This window comes from Rhopilema esculentum, chromosome 10, assembly GCF_057945365.1.
Source record: "Rhopilema esculentum isolate cy_ngs chromosome 10, ASM5794536v1, whole genome shotgun sequence".
In the NCBI taxonomy this organism is placed as follows: Eukaryota; Metazoa; Cnidaria; class Scyphozoa; order Rhizostomeae; family Rhizostomatidae; genus Rhopilema; species Rhopilema esculentum.
The window spans coordinates 2,031,354-2,054,935 of NC_142824.1; the positions used below are offsets into that span (position 1 = coordinate 2,031,354).

The 23,582-nt window shown below is 37.2% G+C and overlaps 3 protein-coding genes across 5 annotated transcripts; 2 read left to right on the forward strand and 1 right to left on the reverse strand.

Moving 5' to 3' along the window:
* The first annotated feature begins 1,457 nt into the window (after positions 1-1,457).
* Positions 1,458-3,117, forward strand: LOC135692369 (uncharacterized). Its single transcript, XM_065210455.2, has one exon. It carries the CDS (start codon positions 1,789-1,791, stop codon positions 3,115-3,117), a length of 1,329 nt encoding a protein of 442 aa, XP_065066527.2. The 5' UTR covers positions 1,458-1,788.
* Positions 3,118-3,131: 14 nt separating this feature from the next.
* LOC135688148 (uncharacterized) lies at positions 3,132-4,654 on the reverse strand. The gene is made up of 2 exons (XM_065204874.2): positions 4,264-4,654; positions 3,132-3,748 (listed from the first exon to the last, which is right to left on the reverse strand). Exons 1-2 carry the CDS (start codon positions 4,652-4,654, stop codon positions 3,210-3,212), a joined length of 930 nt encoding a protein of 309 aa, XP_065060946.1. The 3' UTR covers positions 3,132-3,209.
* Positions 4,655-7,689: 3,035 nt separating this feature from the next.
* LOC135692260 (putative FERM domain-containing protein FRMD8P1) lies at positions 7,690-22,642 on the forward strand. 3 transcript variants are annotated; one of them, XM_065210368.2, is made up of 14 exons: positions 7,690-7,876; positions 8,977-9,144; positions 9,323-9,559; positions 11,841-12,008; positions 13,143-13,244; positions 14,756-14,814; positions 15,716-15,754; positions 16,051-16,178; positions 16,567-16,752; positions 17,399-17,525; positions 18,133-18,285; positions 19,324-19,391; positions 20,595-20,644; positions 21,299-22,642. In XM_065210368.2, the coding sequence occupies exons 2-14, from the start codon at positions 8,979-8,981 to the stop codon at positions 21,367-21,369; spliced, it is 1,554 nt and encodes a 517-aa protein (XP_065066440.2). In that variant the 5' UTR covers positions 7,690-7,876; positions 8,977-8,978; the 3' UTR covers positions 21,370-22,642. The 3 variants fall into 3 exon arrangements, with proteins under 3 accessions (XP_065066440.2, XP_065066430.2, XP_065066422.2); XM_065210358.2 differs by having other exon boundaries at positions 7,691-7,890; XM_065210350.2 differs by lacking the exon at positions 7,690-7,876 and adding an exon at positions 7,932-8,355.
* Positions 22,643-23,582: the final 940 nt, after the last annotated feature.

Below are 23,582 nucleotides of genomic sequence, written 5' to 3' on the forward strand. Positions count from 1 at the left end.
TCGCCTTGCGAACAGCGGACGAGATTTTAAGGGGATCTTCCTCGAAAGTAAAAAATTTTTGCAAAAGGTGTAAGAGATCTTCGCAGACTGATATGCCGTTCGATGGAAATTTGATGAGCAGATGAACTAAAAAATAGAAAGTTGATTGCAGCTGGGTGAAGTTTTATGGATTGAATCAACGAAAAATGTTACGAGTCTGAGTTAACAAATTTCAAAGCGTTTGTTAAGTTTGAGATCTTTGAAGCTCGAAGTTTAAAATACTAGCTGAGCCCACCGGTAATGAAATAAGCTAGCTCTAACGGCCTTCTTCTGTACCTTAAAAGTTGTATATATTTGGCCCCGAACAATAAGTTATGCAATAATACCCCCAAAATAACCCAATAAATTGTAAGAAGGACAGAGCAAAGAACTGTTCAAGCAGAGTAAAACATCAAATGGAAGTACGTTTTTTATTTTGAAAAATAATCCAGAGATTCTAGCTGACATCTATGTTGTCACACTTTTTTTTAATAATCAGTAAATTGAAATTTAGGCTGGTTGTCCTTAAATTTCGAAAAAAACTGATCTGGATTGTTCTTAATTTGTTTTTAGATTATTAAGATATAAGCAGTGCAACTGCTAGCCATTGCGCTCTAGGTAGGTCTTTAGGCCTCGTTTGCCAACAGGTTTAAAGAGAGACATCCTTTATTTGGCGATAAGTTTGAAAATTCATCTGAAAAGTACCCATGAATAAAAGCGTGGATCTGACCAACTTTGTGGTGTTGTAAATTAAAATTGTGGATCTGCTATTGTGTGGATTTGTCAATAGTGAATTTTCTGAAAAGTGCAGCATAGAATTCCAATCGAAACTTTCAAAATTGAAGAATTGGAATTAGAACAATATTTTTCAACGCAGAGCGAAGAAATTAGAAAATTTATTATTATTAGAAAATTGCTTTATAAGTAGTGAGTAATGGAGGATAAGAAAGAACTAAGAAACTTCAGAACTGGAAGCCTTGGTACATGCGGAAAAAAATCAATTGCGCTTAATGAGATTTTGAAGATCATGCTGTTTTGAAGTGAAGTAGGATGGACATCATCTCCAGTTTGTGAGGGGAGCTGGTGCAAAAAAGACAGCATTCTAGTGCTTTTAGGGGTAAAATCATGAAACTTTGCATAAAGAAAGTTTATATAACAAAGAAAAGATTTGGTCTTGAACCCACCCAAAAATAACGTGCTTGTGTATTTTGGGGACCATAGGAACAAAAATTTATTTTGTCAAAAGACATTTTTGAATACATCATTAAAAAGATCATGAAAAAAAAGTAAAAAATACCAAAACACTACAACTGTCGTGATCTACTTTCTGCGAATCGAATTTTTTCGCTGCGAAATCTGAGAACATGACACCACGCATGCTCACATTGGCAAAAATTCGATTCGCGCGAAAGAATTCGCCTAGTGGAAATCAGCCTTTAAGGCTGATTTCCACTAGGCGAATTCTTTCGCGCGAATCGAATTTTTGCCAATGTGAGCATGCGTGGTGTCATGTTCTCAGATTTCGCAGCGAAAAAATTCGATTCGCAGAAAGTAGATCACGGTCCTACTCTATCGCTACGAATATTTATTCGATTCGCGCGATAGAATTCGCCTAGTGGAAATCGGCCTTAACGAAGGCCGTTTTCCACTAGGCGAATTTATTCGCGCGAAGCGAATTTTTCGCGGCGAAAAAAATCGATCGAACGCGTTTTTGTTTTCCACAGAAGCTCCAGCGAGTTTTGGTTTTTTGGTGCGAAAAGCTTTTCAAAGATGGCCGCTGTTAATCTCAGGTATCTACTGCTACTGAAAGCTCGATTATTGATCAAAATTTTGCTGCTAAGAAGACGCGAGAGAAGGTTGCAAAAGTACAAGAAAAGGTTTTGGATAAGGAAGATCTATGAAGAACGGGAGCGGAAGGGCGAGTATCATCTTTTGATCAAAGAACTGAGACTACACGATGCTGAATATTTTTTCAGGTGTTTTAGAATGACTCCTACACTGTTTGAAGAGCTCCTGAATTGGTTTGGCCCGTTTCTTCAGAAAAACGATACGAAAATGAGGAAAGCTATCCAACCAAGTGAAAGATTGTCTGTTTGTTTAAGATACCTGGTAACGGGTGATGCCCAAGTAACGATATCAGCAAGCTTCCGTATGAGTCCCACAGTTGTTGGGAGAATAATCAGTGAGACTTGTGAAGTTGTATGGAAAGTACTCAGCGCAAAAGGCTTCATCAAAAACCCATCAACAGAACTGGAATGGAAATCTATAGCCGAAGAATTTTCAAGATTTTGGAATTTTCCGAATTGCTTGGGAGCCCTTGATGGGAAACATGTGGTCATGCAAGCACCAGCAAAATCAGGATCTTCCTTTTTTAATTACAAAAAAACTTTTAGCATTGCCCTTTTGGCAATTTGCAATGCAAGATATAAGTTCACTCTGGTGGATATAGGAGATAGTGGTCGCCAGAGTGATGGAAGTGTGTATAATTGTAGTAATTTAGGTTATGCTATTGAAAATAATCTATTGCAAATCCCTGGACCTGCAAAGCTGCCCAACTCAGAAAAACGACTTCCATTTGTATTTGTTGCAGACAATGCATTTGGACTCAAAACACATATGATGAAGCCCTTCCCATCACATAATTTGTCATTTGATCAACGTGTCTTTAATTATCGGTTATCAAGGGCAAGGAGGGTGATTGAAAACACTTTCGGGATTGCTGCCAGTAGATTTCGAGTATTGAGAAGACCAATCATTGCCAATGTAAGCAAAGTAATACTTATCACAAAAGCTATTGTTGCACTGCACAATCTACTGATGTTTAAAAATTCATCAACAAACAATCGATATTGCCCAAGAAACTTTGTTGACCATGATGGACCATCAGGGTTTGAGGCTGGTGAATGGAGACAAAACAGAGCTGATTTTGGTAGCCTTCGACCAATTTCTCAAAGTGGTTCAAATAACTACTCTAAAGATGCAGCTTCTGTAAGACATGGATATAAAAACTACTTTATCAACGAGGGCACAGTTGAATGGCAAAATGAATTGGTTAGTCGAACTGCAAATCCACATGAGTGGTTTCAGGACAGACAATAAAAGAATGAAGCAAGTAAGAACAGAATTACAAATGTGTATAGACATCAAAATAAAAATGTTACATATCCATAAAAAGTTAAACTTACATAATATTATTCATGTTCAAACTCAAGTTCAAACAACAGTTGGCTGACTTTGATCATAGCTAATCGTTTCTTTTTAATTGAAAAAGATGATATTATTGGAATGATGCTTTTGCAATACAGAGAAACTTCATCCTCATTATCAGTAGTGACAACTGACTTGATTGCATTATTTGTGGATTCCAATTCTTTCAGGATTGCATTATCAAATCTTTCTTGACGATTCTTATACCCTTGACTACCACAAGAGGATGGTGTGTCACTTGCCTTCCTTTTTGTACCACTCAGAACAACTGGCCTTACTGATATCTGAGGGGCTAATGGGCCGTCCAAAACATCTTCAGACTGCAAAGCTGTTTCAGCTTGAATAATGTTGCTTTCTGTGGGCCTGTTTGCTGTTTTTTCATGCAGAAATCTCATTTGTTCAAAGTACTTGCATTTAGGCAATGAACTTGCAGCAGCACCAGACCTAGTCATCCGGTTCCTCTTGTCCAAACATTTTTTCAGGTTGTCCTTTAGATTTTTTAGATGCCTCTGAAGAAATTCCACTACAAAAAAAGAAATCAAATAATATTATTTACAAGATTCTAAAAGATATCATCAAACTAAGAATTTTGTCCAGCACAGAAAGTCTCTTAGAATTATTAGATTATTATTATGAGAGTTATCAGTTTGAGGGACAAAAAGAAAACTACAAGCTGTGAAAACCTCTCTCGTGTAAATTATTTTCTCGAACTGTATAAATTTTATTCCTTTTACGATTGGAGTGGTGTTGCTCATCATGTCTGGGCGCAAATTTGTTTGATTAGCAAGGAACATAGGTAAACTTGATATCTCCTTTTAAAATAGCTTTTTGTGAGTATTTGTCATATCTGCAACGCTATTGGAACGATGGGCGACACCACTCCAATCACTTCTGTAGCTTATTATTGTAATATTTGTGTCTCTATGTTAAGTGTAGGTCTTAGGGTTGGTATGCATTTCCTTGCTCCCTAGGCTTGTGTATTGTAATTGATTGTCGTTGTAAATTTTATGAGAATATAAAAAAAAGGTGTGAACTCACCGTCCTTGTTGAATAACTGGCCTATTTTTGACCATGCGTTTTGCTTCATGGGCCTAATTTTGTATCCTTCGGAAGCAATATCCCACAAACATCTGTACTTGCGGACTTCTTCCAAAAATACTTCTTTGTCGAATTCAGCTGCAAGTAGTTCTTCGCCATTGTACTGGTCTAGGCCTTGTAGGTTGTTCTCGGGGGTGGTGGTGACAACAGAGACGATCGTCTCTGTCTCCTCAAAACCTGTCTCATCAACGGAGCCTGGCGTGGCAGCATTGTCTTCGTGGTTGTAGAGTTCCTGTTGACTGTTGGTATTTGCTAAACTGGCAAGGTCAGCCACAGTTATGTCTCCATTTGCCATCATTTGTTCTAAGAGATTCAGTGTCATTGCAGCCATGTTTTCTTCCTGCTGCTGTTGTTTTGGCGCGACTTTTGGTCATGGATGTCACATGACAGGCTTCCAGCAAATTAATTGGCTTGCGCCTTTCTTCGCCGCGAAAAAGTTGAATCCATTCGAACTCACTTTTTCGCTGCTGCGAACAGTCACCGCGAATGAGCTCCTGTGCGAGAATTTAAATACGCATGCGTATGCTCGAAAAAAGTCGCTTCGCGCGAATAAATTCGCCTAGTGGAAAACGGCCTTTAACGATGGATGGTAAAAAGTAATAGGGCCTCAAAGTTTCTAAAACCAGGGGGTAAAAGCCATGATTTCGCTATAATTTTTTGGCTAAAGAAGGACAAAAACTTGACTTTCAGTTTACATGAAGGCCTCATTCAAAAAAGCATGCTATATTGCAGTACCTTGTTGAGCACAATAAACATTCAGGTATTCTAAAGCTAATTAAAAGCCATATTATTTCGATATTTACCCCCTGGCCTTGTTTGATATACGTTTTCAAGTAATTTTTTGACAACAGTCGTGCCTCAAAATCAAAATTTAGTCTATTTCATGCAGGGAAAATTTCCAATTTTTAACTTCCAATGGTGTGGTGGCCATGGGTAGCTAGAAGCTGATGACCTCTGGTTTGAGAAGGGTAGGACTCTTAAGAAATTGTGGTGTACTTTTCTGAACAGTAGGCCAAAACAGACACTATATGTTTCTTGTATTTTCGTGTGCTGGATTTCATCAGAAACTTGTCTCTTGGAGCTCCCAAAAATTCGAAAACCATTTTCTTCTTTCTGATAAACTGAAGCCCTTCTTATTCAACAGCTTTACTGCATTAGAGAGTTTTTGTTAATAAGAAAAATTGGTTGAAATAAGTTCTTCTCCTTAATTTGAGGATGCTCTAAGGGATATTGCATGAATCGTTAATGACTATATATTAGAACAATTTTAACGTTCACAATCCCAACTACATTTCCACAACGCTTTACACTTGAGGGACGCTTTCTCTATTTGCATAAACCTTTGCTTCCCTTTCCCTTTATTACACCCGCAGCGGATCAGCTCCTGACAAGTCTTGGCTGCCACTGGAAGAGTCATCCATAAAACCTTGTAACTGTCGCCAGTAAATCTCTCACCCAATTTATCTTGATCCTCAAGCTTGGCATTTTTTATCAGTGAATTGATTGAGCCCAAAAATAGCTAGCTTGATATACTGTGCATTTGAGATGCAGAGAAGCATGTCAGCTGTCGGAGGCATTCCATCGACGAACGGTCCGCTTCTGGCAAACAAATCTTTGATGCACACATGATATACACTAGACCAACTGAATGAGCCCGTCGGGCATCTTGTTTATTGATAAGTTGTACTTTCTAAGACGGTTTTGTATTTTTACAGTAATTGAAGTCTTCACTGAATTGTAATGTTTATAAGTACGGAAAGAAGCAAACATTTTCTGGAAGGGTGTTTTCCGGCATTCTAAAGGGCGTGATCTCAACTGACTTTTGAGGCAAACCCCCAGCCTCCATGGGATAAAGATCTTTTTTTCAAACTACACGATAAATGAAGGAGAGGAAGCCACCAAAACTTGTACATCACTGAGAGAAGAGATTATTTGCCATCCGCAATCAGGTTCTCGTTAGCATCAACATTCTTGACGCAAAGTTTTGATGACAAGGAATTCATTGGGCTGAATGCAATTAAAAACTTGCGATTAGCAAAACGAAACTTAAACAGTTTCACCCAGCTTTCAAACCAGACACGAATTGAGCTGAATTATCATATTTGAAAATATTTATGCTTGATCATGCAAGTTTCGAGTTCCGTTCAGCTGCAAAGATACGGCTCCAAAAATACCCGAGTAATTCTGCTCCAAAATCTGATAAACAAGATTGTTTTCAGGGGGATTCTTAGGTGCTTGGAAGAAAAAAATAACTTTGACAGAGATCCGAAAAACGGTTTAAAAGGGTTCCCTTTCGATACCTTTTTGCTGACAAATTTCATAGAGCGTTTTGAAGCACCAAATTCAAGTTTGATGTATAGAACTTGGTCCCTCCACCTCGAAATTCATGGCGTTGGCCCTGAAAAAGTCAGCTTTTGTTATAATACTTCGTGTTTAGGATCTTTGTTACTAACACTTCATGTTTAGGATCAATTAGAATATGCTATTGACACTAAGGTTGCCGCTTCCAGATATTATCTGTATTTTCCACGCCCATTATGTAAACCTTAACAAAATAGCTACCATGCCCAATTTATATGAAAATAAGTGGATCTGTAAAAATTTCATATCTTAGGCACTTATACCTAGTCCACTGTTGGCTATCGCACTAAAACTTTATGACTACTTTACTAAGTTGTACAACTGAAACTTTGTTTTCTGGCGTAATCTGACGTGCTTAGTTAGATAGAGTATATGTCCAGTCTGCGAAGCAAAGAAATCAACTACCTAAGAACCTATTGAATATATTTTATGACATAACTTGCTGTGCTAAATACTTTATGGGACCTTGTTGTTTGCTTTTTGCCAGTTGAGCTGTGAATAGTTTGCCAAGTCTTTTTAGGTAAGCTTCAGTCAGAGACACTATTACTATCCTTGATGTCGAAGCGAGAAGCAATGCCATGAAAAACCAATCTCTTCTAAAGAGACACTACATGGAAATCCGGGGTAAATGTTATTTCTTTGGGTTTTCATTAGGAGTGAGTACTTAAGCTCTAAATTTTGACTCAAATTTAGTTGGGTATATAGGGGCTCCAAACACTACTTTCAGTTTCTGCATTTAATAACGTTCAACCTTTCTGAATGATGATACATGATTCTCGTTTATCTCTATATCCATATTTTCCTGTGGCCTACACGCCGTTTTTTCCGGAAAAAATTTCTCACTGGCCTCTTTTTCCCGAGGTTTGGAGAACTTTCTAAAAATATGAACATGCATGGGTGTGCCATAAAGGTGCCATCGACATCGTGGCCGCGATTCGCCCACTGCCAGACGTCAACATTCACCTCAATTCACAATTAAAGTTCCTTGATGTCTTTCACCTAGGGTTCCTGATTTCTCACCTTTGTGTTGGAGGCAGTGGGGGCTAGACACGGAAACAAGACTTCAGTTGTCCATAAAAGCTGTTTTTATGGTTTATACTGTCCAGATTGTTCATCTTCGAGGAAAAATCAACACCAACTCTATAAAGAAGTGCAACTTGCCGCAAGCTGCCTACTTAGGACTATTCAGAGAGTGAGAATTAGCTGGTACTGTTATTATCAAATTGACTTCAATTGAATACGAAAGTTTCTTTTTTGAATAGTGTATTCACACAATGTTTAAGATATGTAAAACGTATCCTCTGCACACATTCAGGGTATTTTTCTGTATGTGCTGTGTCGTATATGCTTATTTACATTTTCGAGAGCTCTGAACTGGATAAGGATATTGTTGCTAGTAATAAGAGAAGAAGCATCGAAAATTGAGGCATAATTTAGCTCACTGCAAAATTATGACGGAAATCGACAAAAGGGCCTCTGTCATAATGAACAACTTTGCTGGGAACAATGAAGCGAAAAAAGAATATGATGTGCCTGGAAAGAAACCCAAAACCCTCCCTCCATTAAAAGTCAAGAGTGTTCCTCAACAAGGTCTCTCTTCCTCTACAGTACTTAGAGTTAAGCCCTTGCAGCCTTTAGAAGGTGGAAAGTCTGCATCTAGTCAAGTCAGTAGTAAGTTGTTTTGATCAAATCAATCAAATTGTAAGTCTTCTTTTGTTAGGCGAGCAAAGTCCTCATTTACACATTCAAGAATAAACAAAATATTGCAGTGTAAGAAGTTTACTTAAACACAAGAGGGTTTTTTCTTTGTTTGATGAGCACTTGACAATTTCAGTGCAATGTTTATATGCCATGCTTTAAAAATTGTGCCTTAAAATTTGCAGCCCAATGTGACTAGAAACTCGCAGGTATCCATGCAAATATTTCCACTTTCAATGTTGCTACATTAGACAGGCTATGCACAGACAAATATCAAATGGATAACAACAGAGGCAGCACCAAACGAAGTTTTAAAAGGTTGTGTATGATAGAGCAAGGTTACCAAAATGTGTCGAAATGGCCCTGGAACAATTTTGCTTTCTTATTTGCTTCAAGTCCCTTGTAGCAGTGTCAAACTGGGAGCTATCAGACACTAACATTTAAAAATGTGAATTTCATTCCAGCTAAAAATGTAAAGAATAGAAATCATTCAAAAAATTTGAAATATCAGTGATAATGACACATAAAATAGAAGACTTTGAAGAGAAACAATTTAATTAAATGCACATCTAATATAAATGCTTTATTTTCAAGCTATGGCAGAAGCTGCATTGGAACATGATCATCTCCTTGAGGATGGTGAATCTGAAACCTCATTCTCTTCACCAGAAAAAGCCTATGATCAAACTGGGAGGACGACACTTTTGGACCTTAGTTTGTCATTAAACGAGCAAGATGCCCAAAAAGAAAAATCATCAAATGGTTAGCTTTAAAGTTTTAATATCCTTATAAGTATATAGAATAAATTTTGTTTTAGAAATTCCAATAAAGAAAAGGATTTGATCACCCTTGTTTTATTGACAGTTGCACAATGCACTGTTATTTCAAGAATGCAAGATGTTTCCAACAATTATAAATCTCACCAGCATTTTCATTTTAGATGCAAAAGGGACAGAAAGAAAGATTTCTAAAACTGGGAAGGAAATTATGAAGAATGCAATTGATATAGATAGCCCTGATGGTGATAAAAAGCCTGAAGTTTCTCAGCCTAATAAAAAACCAGGTTTAAAGAAGTCACAATCGTATGGAGCACCATCTAATGTTAACTATGTCACACCAAAGCAGAAATTCAAGCACAGTTTGTCTGTCAATCCTGCCCATGATAAAAACTCAAAAGGTATGTGTTTACAGGCCTTGCCCAGAAAGGTGTGCGATCGCACTCCAGTAAGATATTTGAATTAAGTTAAATTTTTGAACAAAAGGCTTCCAGTTTAGACAAGATTTTTGCCGTAACTCTTCTGATCTACACTAGTAAATTTGGGGTCTTCAGCAAGAAAAGTTAAGGTGTTTTACATTGATGTTACTTAAACACAAACCTCCTTCTCAAGTGACAGCAGTTGTATGATTTATAAGATTTGCACGAGAGTTTATACCAGTAATCTTTTAAAGACATTTTTTACTTGATTCTATGCCCGGTCTCTTTTAAGGCTATGCCTAAAAGAACACATGTTCATTTGAAACATTATTTTTCATGCATTACATATTCCTTACCGCCTTCATGAAAAGGGTAAATCTTTGATCAGCAATACAAACATATGTAAACACTTTTGAGAGTGAAATCATTTGAAAATGCATTGTTTGTGTGCAAACACAAAGCTTTTTGATTCGTTTTCATTAAGGATGAAAACACAACCTTTGGAAAACCCGGTCTTTAACCTGGTCACACAAATATATACGACATACTATGATACCCAGGATGCAATGCTCTGGAAAATGACTTGATTTGTTATTTTTCATATTGTTTTTTGCAATATTTTGCGTCAGAGCCCCCGTCTCTATTCTCGTAGGACTACACGCCTTATCTTACAGTATTTGGCCTTCTGCTCACAAAGAGGACTATGATGTCAAATAAAAGCAGTGTAGTGTTTTGTGTAAACCATGTGACAATCTTGATATGAATTGACAAGAAGGCTACTTTTTGTTTTGTAATGAAAAAGTTGTCTAATAATGACCTTCTTGTGGTGGAACAAATCCATGCTGTTGATGAAACCAGAAATTATACTACAAGAGTTCTTTTAATGATGAGGACTTATAAAACAAGAGTGAGATATTTTAAAAAATCTGGTCCTAATCTGGTCCTTTTTGGTTTCCTCATTTAATTTCTTATTAACACTCCTCCCAAGGATACTCCATACACCAAGGATGGTATATGGAGCACCTTTGTTCTGCTAAGAGCAAGGCCTGGTTCAGGGGCAGACACTTGATCAAATATTGGGGGGCAAGCCTATTGTTTTAATAAGATGACGTCACATTTCCCATTGTTTTAGAACATTGTCCTCTAAAGTATTGGGGGGGGGGGGGGGGCAGTCGCCACTGGCCTGGTTCCGCCACTGGCCTGGTTCTAAGAGGTGTTTGTAACTGAAAAAAGCCTGGAATAGGCCTCTTAAAGTTGTCTTATGGTATAAAGAATCTCAAGTTTTCACAATCTTTTTAAGATAAATATCATTATCTTGATATTCAAAAGTTTTATTTTTTTACCATTCTACCTCCAGAAGTCATGCAAATCATCAAAGTTTTAATTTTAAATATGGTGTACGATAATTGTAAATATGGTTATCCACAATATCAAAATTCTATGTTTAGTTACAACTTACCCAAGTCAGAGTTGGTCTTAGCAAATTGAATTTTCACAACTTCAAGTATAACTTTAGGGATACCATAAACCCAATGTGCCCCACAGCAATGGGATCAAGGATATTTTACAGAATAAAAGTATTTTACTTATGCCACTTCAGATTTTTAGGGGAGGCCAAGGGTCCCCCCCGGTATCTCGGTCCTTGGTTTGATTGAGATCTTTTGCAACCTGAGCACTAAACAACCACCAAGTCCCTTAACTTAAAGTAAATGATCATTTATTCTTTCTTTCTTTCTTCTTTTTGTTTTTTGTTGTTGTTAATTCTGGTTCATATTAGATGTCAGGCAGTTTTACCACCATAAACTTTGAAACAAGTCGGGTTCGTGACTTTTAAATGCTGACCTAGTTTAACGTTGCCTGTTGGCCATGGGGTAGCTAGTATCTTTCATCTCCCTTTGGTATCGTCCATGTGATGTAGTATAGTAACTAGGATAAGTATGGTAGAAAGTAACATGTATTGTAATATTTTCTATGTATAGAAAAAAAACTTTTTCAATTTAAAAGTATACTTAGTTAATAACCTCTTCCAACAGGCACCACGGAGCAAGGGGGCTGGGGGGGGCTGGGAGGCTTTAGCAAAATATTAAGTATCAAACTACCAGAAAAGCCTCTTTTTATATGGTTTTCGCCCCCCTCCACTTTTTTTAGACCCCCCACTTTTGTCAACGCTCTGCTGTGCCTGTCCAAATGGTGATTTTGTAGACAAACAAAATCTTTTATCTTTTAAATGAACTGGAAAAATCTTAATCTTGATTAATTTTAGGCTTAAACATTGCTGTTTTCCTGAAAGAAGGTACTGGACATCTGCTGTGTCTTGAAAATGGGAAACAAACAACAGCTGGAGAAATAAAACAAATAATGATGGATGTATTGTCAATACCCCATGATTGCAAAGATCTGTTTGCTGTGTGGCTCATTTCACCCTTACTAGGTTAGTTTGGATCTCTACTAAATTAAATTTTCATTTACTTCAAAGTGCAGTAGTGTCTTTTATGGTGATAGCAGTTTTTTACCTGGTGTTCTGAACAATGTCCAAAGCAATATGAAATTCAGTTCATGTGAATTTTGCTTGAATGGCTCTTCTAATTCCTTTGCAATCAACCGAAATGTAGTTTGCTAAATGTTTTGTGAGTTTTCCGGTTTTTTGGAAATTATTCGTTGGTTGATTTTATCATTTTTAGCTGAAGATTTTTAGGGAAAGCCAGAATATGTGTTGTGAAATTTATTGTGCCATAAACATATTTGTTGTATTCTCATCATTCACAACATCATACTAAATACAGCACTGTGTCTTACTAAATATTAAACTTGGCCCAGTTTTCTAGGCTGCATATTGTTGGATCAGGGGTTTGGTGTGCCTGCTGACCTTAAGGGTGACATCCTTAACAGTTTTGAATGGTTGTTGAAAAGCTTTTCGACTTTCTTTTTGGTAAGGTTAGGAAGTCCCTGGGTCCTGGTCTACATGCTTATCTTTTCAGTAAAGAGGCCAATGCAGTCATCAATGACAATCTCTTACTGGCACTGTGTTTTTATAATGATTAAAATTTTTCTACCTTTTTCCCATCGAATATTGAATCAGATATTGTTGACCACTGTTTTGTTTTGGTTCTGTACTATCCTTTATCTGTTTTTAATCAGAAAAATATCAGCTGTGAATAAGGCGAATTTTCTTTTACCCTGGTTATTCATGAATTTGTTGGAGGGAAAGGTTATTTTTGTATTTCTTACTTCCTGGCTTACAAGGGCAGGTTTTAAGACGCTGAGAAACTATCCTTATCAGACAGTGTCCTGGCTCTTTTACTTGATGTGACCACGCCTCGTGATTCTTTCGCCCGGAATGGCGGAGAGCTGGCAACTCTCCTAACCCTTGGTCCAGGTGTGGTCATGACCAGGGCTCGAACCCAAGACCCTCGGATTTGTAGTGCACCCCCCTAACGGTGGAACCATCCTCCCACCTAATAACCCATTCAGGATAAAATCGTTTGTTGCACGCTATTTCCTGACAGTTACCAAGGTGAAATAGACTGGTCGTGCATTTTGAATAAATCGTTGAAATTCGTTTCAGAGCTGCAGTTAAAAGGCCAACATGTTCCATTTAAACTACGAAGACAATGGAAAAATCTACTCAAAAGATTTACTTGGGCCAAAGATGAAGAAATAAGCAAAGGTTAGAGACCTTTTTCTTGCCTTGATGTTTTTTGGTTTTTTCTTAATGGATATTTGCCATAACTAAAACTCGCCTTTGAAATGATGATAAGGTTGAATTTTCATTCCTTACTGTTTATAGATAGTTGTCGGCAGGGCCGCAGAGAAGAATTCTGGGCTCTGGGTCAGGCAGGCTGAGAGATAAATAGTAAAGCATGCCTAAGGCAAACGCTTCTGGGGGGGGGGGTATTAGAAATGCCCCCCCCCCCAGGAGTTTTTGATAAGGATGGTTGCTTAAATTGCCCTGGTGGCTAATTTGGTTGCTAAAATTGCTATCGTGGCTTAACTGCTCTGGTGGCAGTGGCGTAGATAGAAGGGGGTCAGAGGGGGCAAAAAACTCCCCTGTAGAGCTAAACTGCAATTTTGTCGGAAAACGTTTCTTCTCGTCGGAAATTTAACATGGTTGGCTATGTTTATCTAACAGCTATGTTTTGATAGGAAAGTATTTAGAGCTAAATAAACATAAAAATATCTGAACAATCAAAATATTTATTTATTTGTGTTCCGATATCGTTCTGATATGATAAAATTTATGAAAAAAATATTAATGCTCGTTAGAATCTTGTCGGAAAATCTAAGTTTCTCACCCCTCCTATGAATTTTTCTATCTAGGCCATTGTCTTCTGTTTGCTGTTTGATACAACTTGAGCATAACTGAGATCTTAACACCATGATGCAAAAAAATGAAAATTTCTTAGAAATATTGAAGTCTTAGAAAATGGAAAACGTTTAATTCGTTAACTAATTTTTATCACAACCGACACACTGCTGCAAATAGTTGTGCATACCATGGTGTAAATCTTTATAATATACATGGTGTTGTTTATTGCCTGTTGCAATCATAATTTTCTGGTAAGATTCAGAAGCTTTTCAACTTCTTTAGCCCAAGCCCTAAAAGATGAGAAATTCTTAACAAAAATATCTTTAACACTCAGGCAGTCAAAGACTCAAACTGCCTTTTGATTGAGTTATTTTTTATAGGCCCCTATAGCCAAGGGCCCCCGTGTCACTGACCCCCCCTGACCCCCTTCTCCTCAGCACTGGTTGTAAGCCCTCTGGACAATTTTGTACATTTTTGATAACAAGACGATTTACATTCTTCATTCCTATATGTAAGTAAAGCTAAATACTTCTATATGTTTATCGATACAGCCGTCTAAGGTTATATCAAGGATTCAAACCTCCTTTAATTTATCGTCTGATTATTTCATTTAACGTCTCTCTAGTTAAAGCTGTTTGTTTGCTCACAAATTTTAACTCATTCAGTTTTTTCATTAAAAGCGATTTGCTACTAAACGGTCAAATATGAAGTTTGGAATATATTTTGCTTCTTATCCACGGCAATATTCATGAAGCGTCTTTGCCAAATTCAACTTTATGAAGACAATGAATCTCTTTCGACAATTTTTGACATGAGCAACACGTGTCTTTAACCAAAAGCCAAGTTTCTAATGCAGATTGTGTAACTCGTAGATGAACCAGTCATGGTTTTCCAGCGAAATTCATTTTTATCAGTTGCTGATGAAAGGAAGGTAAGTACGAGTTTTAATCACCTTTTTCATCGCTTGATTCATATATACAAAAGTAAAACCATGATTTTGATACACATGGAAAATACAGCTGACGAAGATTTTTTCGCTTTCAATATTATTGAAAAGGCGTTATTTTATCTGAAAGTTCTGCTCATGTGACTATTATTCCACATTAAGATCAGCAAGGGAAGTAACTGGCAGACAGTTTTAAAGTAAGGTTCGATGTATCGATCTATCAAAACCCAGTTTAGGCCCTAGGGATATTTTAAGTTGCTGTTTGTTGGATTTCATGTAACAAAAATCTAGATGACTTCTGTACACACACATGGACACAAATACTAATTTATCAGTCGATTTTCATTGTTGTGAAGTTCTAAATCATATCGGAATGAGATTCGTTTTCCAAATATTATTAAGAAGCTGCAATATATTGAAGATTCGTTATTGATATCGATTTTTTGAGAGAAGTCAAGCCAGGCATATTTTTAAATCATTAGTGGGCACTTTTAAGGCAAGAATGCTGAACTCTTGCCAGTGTGAATGTAATTGTTCACAATATTACCTCAGAATGTGAATTGAATTTAGCTTCAACCACGCCACTGTTTCGTGAGCTCTGATCTGATTAAAGATTTTTAGTGTCCTGTTTGTTGTTACTTTCTTTTAAAAAGATGTTGTTATCATATGCAACTACAGTTTCGTTTCTAAGAAGAGGCTCGTGTTAATCTGAAGCTCTCTTTACGCACATCACTTTTCAACCTGGCTGAGCTCGACCCAGGTTTCTTTAACGACATCGGAATCGATGAGCTCAATCAACATTCAGCACAAGCGCTCTGATTTGTAAAAATATCGTCTTCTGGCTGTTGCTGTGTAGCACATGTTAACTTAAATCTCATCATCACAGGTTACAAATGACAAGGCTATCAGAAGATTGTTCGAGGAGGTGAGAAAAATGTCATTATTCATGTTTGCAGGCAGCAGTGGAAATAAAGATCGGCACGATATCTAAACAAATATCACTTTTCCCTTAAGCGTATAAAATACGACGGTTCCATTTTGCAGCCAGGAGTTTCACTAATTTCAAAGTACTACCTATAAGGCATTTAAAACTAAAGCCAGGCAGATAAAACTGTAATTTTCATTGATTGCATTTTATTTATTCGTTTTGCGAGGTTTCTTTCCATCTAGGATAATGCTATTAATTCAGCAAAGTTAAAACTTGAATTTTTGTTACTTCAGGCAAAATTAAACGTTTTAAAAGGTCGGTATCGGATTGCTAATGCTGATGCCGAGATGCTTGGTGGAATTTTAGCATGCATTGCACACGGAAAATTCGATGGTGAAAAACACACGATTGGATTTTTTAAGTATGAAATTTTTTTCCTATTTGGAATATATTGATTTGATCGTAGATATAAAGACATAACCTATATACATATGGTAAATATAATTTCAACATAAGAAACGCCAGTTTAAATGGCTTCTTTCTTTCAAGCTGTTAAAGGCAAAGGCTTCTGAACATTGTTTAAACTTGTGTCAACGAAAATGGCTTTGAAGAAAGCAAACATTTGAGTAACTAAAGCCTTTCGTCTGACACTTTTCAGAGTTTAAAACGTTGGAACATATAATTTTTCTGACACAATAATGTCAGCATTAGTGTTTTTTCTTTTCATTGAGTTAGGGAGATTGATCCTTTTTTTAAAATCTTTTATGCAACTTTCTATCTCTATTTATTTCCTTTTCGTTTTCTTGCAGAAAATCCCTTGATAATTTCTTACCGCAAAGTGCCATAAAAAGACAGTGGCTGTCAAAGAAATTGAATCGCAACGCTGTGGAGCAGCATCTCATTACACAATACTCACTGGCATCTGAGAGGACAGACGATCCAAACAAATTTTATCGAATTTTCTTAGAATTCTGTTGGACGTTGCCATTTTATGGGTACGTGAAATTGCAAATGAAATTTGCCGGCTAACAAATTCGACATTGACATTCTACACTCACTCATTTAAAATTGCTTTGAATATAGCAAACGTTTTGAAACATTCTGAAGCCTGTCGTCTGATACTCTTCAGAGTTCAAAACGTCAGAACATAGATCGATAACTCTACGCTAGGAAATATATATACCCAGTTGTGGATCGAAATAGGCCAATCAGAAACACGAGCACATGACTGTTGAGGTTGCCCAATCAATGCCGCTTGCCTGAGTCCTAAGGTGAAAACGAGCTCCTTCTGTCTACAGAGAAGCGGTTTTTCATGTTTATATAGATAGATTCCAAAACTGCTAGATGGAACGACGTTCAAGCTCTCTCAATAATCTGGAACATTTCACCAGTATATTTTTTGCACAATTACTTTTTTGATTCATCGACGTAGACAGTTGTTTAAAAGGACATCACGGCTAAAAACATTGATTCGACATTCCAGTTAATATATCTGCACACATAAACGAACTTTCGTTGAACTTGATATTTGTGATATTTGTCAGCACTGTTGTCCAAGATTGAAAAGTCCTCAAAGAATGCGGGGCTCAGAAAGATACTTTTTCTTGAATTCTGAAAGATAATATGTTATTTCAATTGCAGTGCTGCATTTTTCAAAGGCCAAGTGGAACCAGTTTCGCATGATCATCAGATCTGGAAATCGCGTTCGATGAACATTTCGATTGGAATAGGCAGAGGAGGAATAACAATATTCAGGGAAAACAAATCGGTACAATTTCAATTTTTGCTTCTAAGTATTACTTTTTCTCCGGTTGAATGCCTCGTGTTATGAAAGTAAAGCATTTTTAAGCAGATTTTTTTAAGTATGGTGAAGGATGTGTCTCACTTTGCAACCACTTTGCAATCATTTTGCAACCACTTTACAACCACTTTGCAACCACTTTGCAACCACTTTGCAACCATTTTGCAACCAATTTGCAACCACTTTGCAACCACTTGCAGAGTTTCCTTCGGTTTTTCTTTCGCCGATTTTGCCAATCTCTTCTACTGTCTTTCGAGATTTGACAACATTTTTTTAGAACTATGAGTTATTTAGGAATGTGAAAAGTCACGATGGGGATGCAGGTTTTGCTACTTCAAAAGTTTGATTGTTTGAATTACTGCCAAGAGGTAACTAAAAGTTGAAGGGATTTTCTTCCAATAATTACAAGCAGCCAGTCATTTAAAGATCTGATCAAATTACCTATCCCTTTGAACTATATATCTATATATAACATGCCACTGTATTGCTGTAATTGCGTTAGCCCTGTCATGATATGTAGGTCTTTTGAGTGTTTCTATTGACTCATTTTGTAGCAGCCTTGTTGTTGTTGTAGGAGATTCTCCTGAATCTGATGTACGACGAGCTCTCATGGGACTACTCGCAGTGTTCTGAAGAAGCCGGCACTGATTCATTTTGCATCGAATATGATACCGTCGCAAATGACGGCAAACACATTGCCAGTCAATTGCAGATATTTTCACCACAGGTAACGGTATAATCTTACTTGTTACATTCTCACTGGTGTGAAAATTTGCAAGTGCTTCAGCAAGGATATTTTATAAACTAAGTCTTGAGGAAAGGAATCTTTGCAGACACAAAATCGAGGCAATGTTTTCTCTCAAATTTAAATGTTCTTCTTTTATTGATTGGTATGAGAAGCTGATGAAACTCGTCAGAGTTAATGATAAAAACACAAATTATACGATATTGCTCTCAAATTCGTTCATCTAATGCCTTTATAGGAGACATGTTCCCAATACATCTGTTTCTGTTTGAGTTCATTTAGGTCTTATTTTTGCATGAGACTTGCCTAGCCGCGCTCATTTAGATCATCTCGCCGTACTTATTTGAGATCATTAGTGTTGTGTGCACTATCTACTGCGGTCAACAAACTTTCTTGCTCGCAGTTTGAAGGTTCATCAAATTCAACAAAACAATTCGATTGCGTAGCAGGGCAGAGCCCCAAAATACTCGAGAACGTTTTGTTTGAGTTTAAAACTGAAAGGGAACGAAAGGGGAGAGCGCTGGTCATCTCAGTGTTCTGTGAATCTGTTTTTTTGGAACAGATTTGCTTTGGTTCGACGCCGACATGATAATTGTCTTAAAAAACTGACCTTTTGGTCTCGAGTGAAAGATGTAGTCAGGGAATTGAATTTGGCCCCTTTTCATTCCAGTTTCTGACTTCGTTTTTTGTCACGGTAACTGGGGCCTTGACTCAACTGTTTACAGTCACCTTTCACAAACAATGTTGTGCCCAGTTCTCTTGTGAACAGAACGCGTAAGCGAACTTTTTTGGAAACAGTCTCGTGTTGGAAACAGTCTCGTGTGAACAGAAGGAAGTGAACTCAAATCGATGCAGATCCTTTTTAGACCTGGTCTCTTGTGAACGGGGCCTAATAGTTCATTTGAATGCAAGACAAATCTGGCAGTAGAAGCTCGGATTATGTTTGGTAAATCTACTTATTAGAGATCTTTTATTGGTATATTGCTAAACCCTTCTGAATATTTGTGACGTTGTTCATAGGCAGCCATGATGGATGCTTTGGTTGATTCCTGTGTGGCAGAAATGAATCGCCTGAAAATTCCAAAAAGGTATTCTTGTTTTTAGCATGCATTTTTAATGCCAGTTTTGTTATGCAATGGCCATAGTGTAAGTGAGTTAATGGTGATCACCTTTTACAACGGCAAGTAAGCTGCGTTTGACGATATTTGCATTGCACCCTCTGGTTTTCTGGTGGTTTTCGACAGGTCTGTTTGTTGAAAGTGAAGCAAAAGGCATCGGTTCTACAGCATTATTTTACAGTTTTCTTCCTGCTTGTGACTAAGGATAGGAGTACGAAGCCTTGATTAAGAAATATATGAATTTTGGCGATAATCGTTTTTTTATTTTATGTCTGAAATTATTTTTTATTTTACGCCTGACGTCAAAGTATTAGAAAACTACGCTAAATAATGGTGTGATTTTGCTTGGTTTTTGTCTTCTTGTAATAGGTCCCTTTTGTTTGATATTTAGGATATGAAATGTGATATTCTACTATTCAACTTCCTTGTGTATATATTTTGTAAATTTTTCTTCATTGTCTTCACACGTAGGTTTCTATGTTTCGCAATCGATACCATTTGGTAATAAAGCAAGTTTAGCTGGCAGTTACTAAATGAAACTGAATTATCTTTCTGTGAACAGTCTTCTAGATACAGAACCTGTTAGCACTTTGGGGGTTTATAGTGTACACCCTTTTGTGTTATTATAAGAAGTATATAATTTTTATCCGAGGCTCGATGTTTTTTTGTTTTTTTTGGATGATTTGGTGCTCGGGTGTTATTTTAATGGTGTTCTTATTTCAAAATCTAAATACGCTTTCTATTGATTGTTTGAAATGGCAATGAACACAGTTTTGCATAGAATTTTTAGTAGCACAGTACATTTTTAAGCTTGCATGATCTTTGTTTTATAATCTTTAGAGAAATCTCTTTTTTATACATTTTTTTAATCTGATTTTCCATCTAAGCCGAGCATGTTCTTCAGTTTTTTTTTATTTTCTTGGCAGATCAAATATTTTCTTACAAAATCTGTTCATAGAAGTTAAACAGTGTTTGCAAAAAGTATAAAATTATTTTACTAATAAAAACTTACCGATAAAAATTGTTTTTCGAACTTACTTTTTCACTAAATCATGAATGACAAGTTGCTTAAGCAGCAGCCAAATTCTATTTTCTGTCAAAGCACTTCTGTGTTGAATAAATGTATCTTTGAAGCCTTTCGTAAATTCTATTCGTTGACATTTCTGATTGCAGCCCATTAAGTCCAGTGTTTATGGAGGACGGCAAGCCACTGGCTGATCAAGGTAAATAACTTGCAAAATATGAATTATTGCTCCAAAGCAAGTTTACAACACATTAATTGAAAGATTACACCATCGTAAGGCAGGCGTCAGGATAGTTAACTTGATAAGATAATACTTAAAAATTTGATAACTATAGCTAACAGCGTTAGTTTTTGTTGAAGAGAAGAATGAAGAGTCCGTGATAGAGAGATAAGTCACATAACATAATCAATCATATTTTTGGATTTGTAAACATCGGGTTGGCATATAGTGGCCAGTGGCGTAGCGTGGGGGGGGTGTACACCTCCCCCCAACTTTCAGAGAACTCGTCGGTAGAATTAAATTTATAACAAAATATTAATGTAACCATAGTCTCTTTTCTTATGACTATGATGTAACAAAATAGTTTCTGTCGGTAAAATATGGTTTTGCATCTCTTACACAACCCCCCCCCCCCCAGCGAGAATGGTCACGCGACGCCACTGATAGTGGCTGATGGAATTGTGGAGGACATGTTCTAATCCTCATTCTTTTGTAAACCAAATTAACTTTCATAATATCAAGAATAAAAAAATTCCATTCCTCGTGAATAGTCTCCATCAAAGAAAGCCTTTTGTAACATATGTTTTCTTCCTTTTCGTCGTGTGTGCTGCTGAACTTCTTGTCTTCGCTTAGGGCCACCTCAGTTGAAAAAAGACCAGAAGAAATCTAGTTTCTCCATGGGCAGTGCATTCAAGCACAAATAAAGTCATGATGACTATGGCAGTGTGGTTCCCCCTCCGGCTCCTCACTTTGTTCTCCTTGCTGGTCCTGGTGTTGTTCCCCTGCTTGGTTAATGGAATGTCCTTGACTCTTGTAAGCACCCAACTTTTCAGATTGCAAGAAAACCTTTTCATTGCGTTGGTATTAGCAATTCATTTAATGAAATTTTTATCTACTATAATGCTGCCTCTATCATATGCTCTAGTTGAATTTAATTTTGTAATAGATTTTTTATCATTTTTAATGAATTAATTGGTGCTGTAGATGGGGTTGTTTTATGTTAAGCACCTCATGAAAAATATTTCAAGCGTATATATGTAATTCCTTTATAGAATTGTCACCTCTTAATTTTTGCAAATTGAACCCCTTCCCTTTGTACGTAACAAACAAAATATTTTATGAGCTTTACGTTGCTGAAGTTGTATGTATTGATTTTTCCTTGGGAGATCACGAATCACTTTGAATGCCCCTCTTGAAGGCAGAGATAGAGAAATACCATTTTTGTACATCTGGTAGGATAATCTTTCTGAAAGTAACAGAATGGAAAGTTATCCGTGCAGTGTCGTCCTTCTCAGAGCCTAAGTTTGTGCTTATTTTCCTTTACTTTAAATAATTCTTAATTATTACTTCCGATATGCCTCGTTTTCAATCAAGCCGGTGATATAAGCCTGCTGATATTTTCTATCTGTCGAAACAGATATTCAATAAGTAAATTTTGAGATGTTGGAATTTGCCAAGTTTGCTTTACTATCCAACAATTGTAACGCTAAGTCCGCTTTGGCCAAACTTATTTATTAGATACTTCAACCATATTTCAACCTTATAAAGAAAACCGGCCGAGATATTAATCTGTACAGGTTTACCCTCACTCGTGGTAAATTTTGAATCTCCCCAGGTCTGATCAACTTTGTATCTTTTGTGCCCGTTTTTTTATTCTGGAACAAATTTAATCAAATGTATTTATATATAATTATAGAATTAATCTCTCTTAAGGCCGGTTTCTACTTTATTCTCTCTAGTCGCACGACTGAGCGAATGCACACTGGAGCATGCGCAAATTGAACTTCCTCATTCGCTGCGAATGCGCGACCATTCGCTGAGTCGCGTTCACCGTTTCACTGATTAGTTGATTCGCTTTCGCTAAGTCGCGCGACCAGAATGAATCAAATGAAACCGGCTTTTAATCTCCTAATCTTTGTATATTTGTGAAGTTTCATAAGCAGTGTAGATTCAAAATAGCAACTTAAATATGACTTACTTTTAATTGTTGTTGATTTAGTCATTCTCCCTGATCATTAATACAATATCCTTCCAATCATCATCAACATTGTCATCTTTGTGGCATCATCATGTCGCATTTCTAAGTTGGAAGCATGTTCCCCTAGTGAAGCCCCGGTCCTCAGCGTCTTTGGGTACCACACATAAATTCGAGGGGGGAAAGGCACAGGAGGAGCTGAGAAGCGGTAAAATTGATCCCAACGGTAGTGATGTTCCGCGTTCGCCAGGAAGGCGCGGAGTTGAGGCAGAGATGTGTCTTGAAACGTCACTGCGTCACCAAAGGAGAGTACGGAGGCGCAGTACTCTCCTTTCCTCTACCATTCTCCTTCGCAATTCCTCTCTCCCATTCTTCATTCTTTGACTTACTGAGGCCCTGGCACCCAGGGTAATACCCAAGTGGCATAGAACGCTGAAACGGGACACCTATTCACTAACTGCAAGAAAGTTTCATCCAACCCTTTAAATCATGTCAAACTCAAAAGCAAAATGTAAAAAATGATAAACTTTCTTGTTAACTAGGAGAGCTTGAGTTAAAGAAGATTCAGTTGAAGAAATTTTAAGTTTTTGAAAATTAGGTGCTGCAAAACGCCACTGATGTACCCTCTGACATCAGTATTCCTCCGTTCCAGCAGGGTGCGGAGCTTCGGTTCTTCTGCTCTATTCCTCTTGCTACAAACTATATTCCCCCGAGAATACGAATCAATTCAATTAAATGCCTTTATGATAAAAGAGCTGTCACGTGTCACGATTACTGTAAAAGCTATATTAAGCCCTATCTTTTAAAACCACTCTCTAATATGCCCCCCTTAATCGAGTTAAAATTTGAAATAAGCCCCCTCTCTTTTAAGCCCTCTTCTTGTCCACCAAACTTTTCAGGGCTGGCTTCATGCCTGCCCGCTCAAGCCCCCGATGTCAAACA